We start from the raw sequence: 6,243 nt of genomic DNA, 5'->3' as shown, positions 1-6,243 counted from the left end.
TATATAAAAATACTATTAAAGGAAAATAAAGTAAAAGAAAAGGGGGAAAAGAGCAGCTGAGTGAAGACAGTGTCTATATAACTGAGCAATATAAATGTCTGTCTGTGCAATTCAATGGCTTATGTGCAATCATTTTCACTGTATATATTCTCTTTAAACTGTATATATTCTCTTTAACTGTATATATTAGTTCTATTCCATTTATATTTTTATGTTTTTCATATTCCCTTGTATTTATATGTATTGCAGGTTTGTTATTACGTTACTGTCCTCTCTGCTGCTGTAACACGGCAAATCCCCCCGTTGTGGGACGAATGAAGGATTATCTTTTCTGTTCTTATCTAATCCTATGTTATGTTGTGTTATGTTATGTTATCTTATATCTTATATTATAACAACACTTCACTTCTCTTGTATTAACAGTAAATATGTAGCATAATAATATAGTAATATAAGTAAGAAAAATAAATAAATTCCGTTTGTGATGAAAATGCAATTTTGTAATTTCTACATTTATTTATTAAGTAGTTATTACATTTATTGATTTCTACATTTATTGCAATATTTATTTCTGTATTTTTCTGTATTTTCTTATTTCGGTATTTCTACAGTTCTTCTACAGTTTATTTATGTATTCATTCATTTCTACATTTATTTATTCATATCTATATAATTATTTATTTGTTTATTTACTATTATACATTTCAACACTTATTTATTAATGCATTTTTCACTGCACCACTGAAGAGCAGTAAGTTTAATCAGGTTGTATATAACTCCTCACAACACACGTGTAGGAATGTGATATATTATTGTCATCATTTGGATTCTATGAGTTTTTGAATTCTGTCATTGATTTGATGTAACTGATTTTATTCCACTGCATTATTTGATAACTTTATTTACCAGTTACTTTGCAGATAAGGAATAAATCATGCAAAAATAGAATAAACAAGTAAAATAAGTTATATTATTATGAGTAAATATACGAGCTAAATATCCCAAGCAAACCAGAAATAAATAATCACCACTTGAACCAGTTTCTGTATTGAGGTAATGCACATGTTAGTATATTGTGCTTTATATATTTACTTGTATATTTACGAGTATTCCTACATATTTGAACACTTCCTCATCTCTGCTTGTTTTTTCTTAGATTATTATCAAAGAAAAGGGAAACGACCAAACTCAACATCCACCAGAAGCCATGTCTGCTGGGAACAACGCAAAGAATAACGGAATCGTTCGGCCAATCAAATCGCACCGCGGTGGCCTCCCCAGCCAATCACAGCGCCTCACCACCAGCAACCACCATCCGCTAGCTTCTTTTAGCCTCTTCAGCTAACCCCGCGGACCCACAGACGCATCTGTCCTCCCTCTGTCGGTTATGTGTGTCGCTTGATTTCTACCGACGTTGACGGTGTGAGCGACTGAAGTGAAGCTGCGGTGTGAAGGTAAAGACTCGTGTTTAAGTGTCGTATCTGCTGAACGTCGCGGGAGGAGGAGGGAGGGGAGAGGGGGGGCGCAAACCACCCAGAACGCGTTGTTGACGTTAGCATGGTTAGCTAACGGAGGCTAATGAAACTTTGCGGTAAAGCCTCCTTCTTGTAAAATGAAGCAAACGCGAAATAAATGGGTCAGCACGACTAGCTCGTGTTGTCATCAGGATAATATACGAGTGCACGTGTTGGGCTTTTTTCTCCCTCGTCCATTATTTGCACTGAAACTTTATGTACATGGAAATAAATGTGGCATGTTTGTTAATAACTTAACACAAACGGATTTGTTTCCTTCATCTTCTCCTTGTTTTTAATGTCAAAAAACATTGTTTAGCTAATGGGTGTCTGTTTTTGAACGTTTTGCTTATTCCACACATAATGAAACAAACATATATGGAGATGCTGATGAATTTATATCCCTCTCAACCAAATACATTGTCTACTGAGCATCCTTCCTGTCTTTTCGTATTTCTGGGTAGTCCACTAAACCAGATAGGTGCACTTACAATTCTGATAAAGGAAATAAGGATAAAGGAAACAAAAGACACTTGTACGAATAAGATTAAAAAGAAAAAGGTGAGGTTCGGTCACTGCAATTGGTTTCTTATCTTTTAACAAATCTGTCAGGTTTCAGCTGCAGTCTCGCTGAAGAAGACCTTCTACCCTGTGTCTCCACTGCATTATGTTGTGGATGTAACCAGGAGATTGCATTTGCTATTAAAATAAGAATTTTCCATAAGTAACTCAATTCTCTGTATATCAGGTGAAATACCCAGAATGTAGCTCATGTAATTTAATATCGGTCTCATTTCGAGTCAACCATGAATTGATAATGAGCTGGATTTCCTTCCTCCCTTCAGATGCAGTTCATGCTGCTGTTCAGCCGGCAGGGAAAGCTGCGCCTACAGAAATGGTACGTGCCTCTGTCCGACAAGGAGAGGAAGAAGATCTCCAGGGACCTGGTGCAGACCATACTGGCCAGGAAACCCAAGATGTGCAGCTTCTTGGAGTGGAGGGACCTCAAGATTGTGTACAAGAGGTAAAGGATAAGAGATGGTGAAGCATTGGGTCGTGGGAGTCTTACAGTCCCTTGCTTTGCTTGTCTCAGGTCCACAGTCTATACAGTAGTATAGTATAAAACTTGAGTGTGAGATGTGGTTGAAAACACGGGTAAAAAAAAAAAGGTAGCAAGTAGATTTTGAGTTTGCTAAACCTTCAAATATTTGACAGATATTTGACTTTGGGGTTTAAAAATTCTTGTTCAGTATTTCAGAAATGTCTGTATTAATGTTTGGTTTGTCACATCACTTCAGTGTCTGTGGTGATTCACTGATAGTTTTGTCAGGCACTGAGCTTTCTGGCATTTAGCTCTCACCTTCTGGTGTGTTATGATATTCAGAACCTCCCCTTCTCTAATAACAACGGTTGAGGGCAGTGATACAAATATGCTGATTAAAATATTTATTCATCACCAAATACTTAGTTTCTTTGAAGATCAGCTGAATTCTCGGTCTTGCATTCAATATTTGCAGAGCTGACTGTGAACAGTGATTTTCAGATTAACACCCACGTCATCACCAATGTTAATCTGTTGCTTTCTAACTGTTGCAGATATGCAAGCCTGTACTTCTGCTGTGCAGTCGAGGATCAGGATAACGAGCTGATCACGTTGGAAATCATCCACAGATACGTGGAGCTGCTGGACAAATACTTTGGCAGTGTGAGTGTCACACATGTAATACGCCTATTGATGATGTGGGGAGGGGGAAACAAACAGACCTGATCATCTGCTCTGTTGTGACCTAACAGGTGTGTGAGCTGGATATCATCTTCAACTTTGAGAAGGCCTACTTCATCCTGGATGAGTTCCTGCTGGGCGGAGAGGCCCAGGAGACGTCCAAGAAGAACGTGCTGAAGGCCATTGAGCAGGCCGACCTGCTGCAGGAGGTACGCACGGTTCTTCATCAACAGATAGATAGTGTCAGGTCAATAGCACTTGGGGAAGAGTGGCAACTAATGATTATTTTACCTTTCTGTTAACCTTTCAGTGATGTTCTTGATTGATCGATTTAAGACTTTGGTCTGTAAAATGTCAAAAATACCTCTTTTCCACCACAATTAGTGGCTATAAGAGGGTTTTTAAAAGCAGCCATAGCCAAAAAAGGTTAATGGCTCCTTTTCCATTGCTATTTAAGGAGTTTGTCCTTCTGCTGTGCTCTCTCACCTCGCTGTCTTGCCAAATGATCACATTCAGCCGGGTGTCACGTTTCCATCACTGGCCGACCTGTGTCTACTGCGGAGTAATGTGACCTGGGAGTGAAGGCTGATTTATATCCAGAGAAAAGCCAGATGTTAGTGGGTTGTTTGACCAGTGGAAAAGGGGCAATAGTTGGGGGAAAATACCAATAACAAGTTTCAGTGCTAAGTCTGATGTTTTTAAGAACTAGTTCTGCTCAGCCAACAGCCCAAACTACAAAGATATACATTTTACTGTAATTTAAGACCCAAATGCAACACATTCATTGCATATTTGCTTGAATAATTATTTAGATGACTCAATTATGAGACTTAGATTTAATAATAAACAATTTCAGTTCTGACTTGGTTTAAATGAAGAATCACTTTCTCTCTGGCTCAGTCATGTCAAACCAGATAAAAGAGTAGAACTAAGATGTTGTTTTTCTGTTTCACCTCGTTACCATCAGTGCATTCCATCACCTGTTTATTTTAAGCCCCCGGTGCTTGTTGAATGCCGCCATGTTGTGCCAGTGCATCACAGCAAGTGCTGTCCTCAGGGTTTGCATTGCTGCCGGGCTGAAGTCATTTTCAGTCGACAGAATCGGTGCACAGTGATTTATTTTTAGCAAAGCATGCAGCACTATTGTGATACCAGCAGGACTGATCAGGCCTGTAAAAGGTTCAACTCACTGGAAAGGTCTCCTGTTCTTGTTGAGACATTTAGTGACATGCAGTGACTATTAATTATAGTTTGCAGGGGCCCTATGTTCTACAGAACGTGTGACTGGTGTACAAGCTAACAACAAGGGACATTTTCTTTTTTTCTGCAGGAGGCCGAGGCGCCGCGGAGCGTTTTAGAGGAGATTGGGCTGACATGAATCACCCCTCTGCTGCCTCGCCGCTTTCTTCCAATTCAGATCTGGCAATCTCCATGACTCCCCCCCCCCGCCCCCGTCTTCTCCTGGTCACTGTGTCAGTGTTGTATGTATATAATCACCATCTCTGTACCGTACTCTCCTGTAATGTCCTTTCAATGTGGTGCCAACTGTGCTTTTGATGTGTCTCCTTATGTACAAGTTCCCTCGCTGTATCCCGCTGTGCTATTATCGTACGTCACTCTCGTAACTTCTTCAAAACGCCACAGAGAACAATGTAGCAACAACATGAAATCTCCAGCATCATATTAAGATCATCCATCATCACCGCTTGAAGGGTTGGTTGTGCTGTTCGGCTTCAGGAACTTTTTAAGGTGCTGTTGAAGCTGCAGTTGGTTCGAGTCACAGAGCAAAGCATCTGATTTCAGGAAAGAATAAATACTCAGCCATGGAAATTAGATTTTTTTCCCCACACATTTCTTAACTCTTCCAACCAAGTGGATGAAAAAGACTTTTCTATCAAATAATAAATGTTAATTTTGCTTCTTGTACAAATTGAGTAAGGAGATATGTCATTTTGGGCTATCGTCTCAGAGCCTGTTCAGACTTGGGTGTTCACATCCGCCCTGCTGCTTAGAGCTGTACACTCGTGATCGGATCTCAGGGCGGATGTTAATACCAAGTCTGAACAGAGCCTAGAAATAACTTCTGAACAGCAGCAGTGTTGTGAAATGACCTCCTGGGTTTTTAGTTCTTTTTTTAAAAAAGATAGTCAGGAATGTATTTTTTTGGAAGATCTGTTGCTCAGCTCTGTGGCTCAAATATAACAATTAAACTTTTATCAACTTGGGCTCGTGCTAATGTGGGAAACACTGAAACTGTTACAATCACTTCTATGTGGGTAAATTCAGCCCAGCAGAGAAATTAAAAATAAGTACCTACAATCAGTATCAGGTTTGTAAAAGTTTGTTTGGTGACTCCTCTCCAGAAACTAACCATTTCATATTTCTTTTTAAGAATGCACGTTTACTTTTACAAACCAGCTGTCTGTGTGTAGTTAGTGTAAAACTGTATTTTCATGTTTGCATTTTTCTGACAAAGGCATTTGTTTCAGATTGAAGTTTGTCACGGTCTCTGAAGATAAATCTTAGCTCGGTCTCTCCCTTAGTCTTAGGTCAGGATAGTATAGTGACCAAAATAAAGTAAAATGCTATTTTATGTATTATGATAGTTTGGCTCACTCTTAAAGACGTATTAACATGACCAAAGAACACTGTGTTTTACCTTCTCAATGGTGTCTAACATGGCAGAAAAGGGATTTAGGATGGGAGGATGTTTGGGTTATTTGGTAACAATATATATATACACACCAGTATTATGTTATTATTACAGTCCTTTTAAAGACAGGCGTATCCTGGGTGTCTTTATGGATCAGGAAGGTGGAGAGATGAACTGCACATATCAGGGTACATCAATAATATTCATCACTGACGGCTTGTTCAACAAGTTCGAAACAGACGCTCATCCCAAACTGTTATGGCAGTCCAGTGTTTTTTTTAATCTGCACTCTTAAAACCACAAAGTGTTTCTGTTCAGCAAATATTAAAGAAGTTCTTCTTTGATTTGTGCAA

At 39.1% G+C, this 6,243-nt stretch overlaps 1 protein-coding gene across 1 annotated transcript; it reads left to right on the top strand.

Moving 5' to 3' along the window:
• Positions 1–1,286: 1,286 nt before the first annotated feature.
• On the top strand, positions 1,287–5,562 carry ap1s2 (adaptor related protein complex 1 subunit sigma 2). Its single transcript, XM_035154216.2, has 5 exons — positions 1,287–1,454; positions 2,360–2,538; positions 3,111–3,219; positions 3,309–3,446; positions 4,568–5,562. The coding sequence occupies exons 2-5, from the start codon at positions 2,360–2,362 to the stop codon at positions 4,613–4,615; spliced, it is 474 nt and encodes a 157-aa protein (XP_035010107.1). The 5' UTR covers positions 1,287–1,454; the 3' UTR covers positions 4,616–5,562.
• Positions 5,563–6,243: the final 681 nt, after the last annotated feature.

The sequence above is a fragment of the Hippoglossus stenolepis genome, chromosome 1 (assembly GCF_022539355.2).
Source record: "Hippoglossus stenolepis isolate QCI-W04-F060 chromosome 1, HSTE1.2, whole genome shotgun sequence".
NCBI classification, from domain to species: Eukaryota; Metazoa; Chordata; class Actinopteri; order Pleuronectiformes; family Pleuronectidae; genus Hippoglossus; species Hippoglossus stenolepis.
Note: the sequence above shows the minus strand (reverse complement) of the source record. Positions and strands in the feature narration are given on the sequence as shown.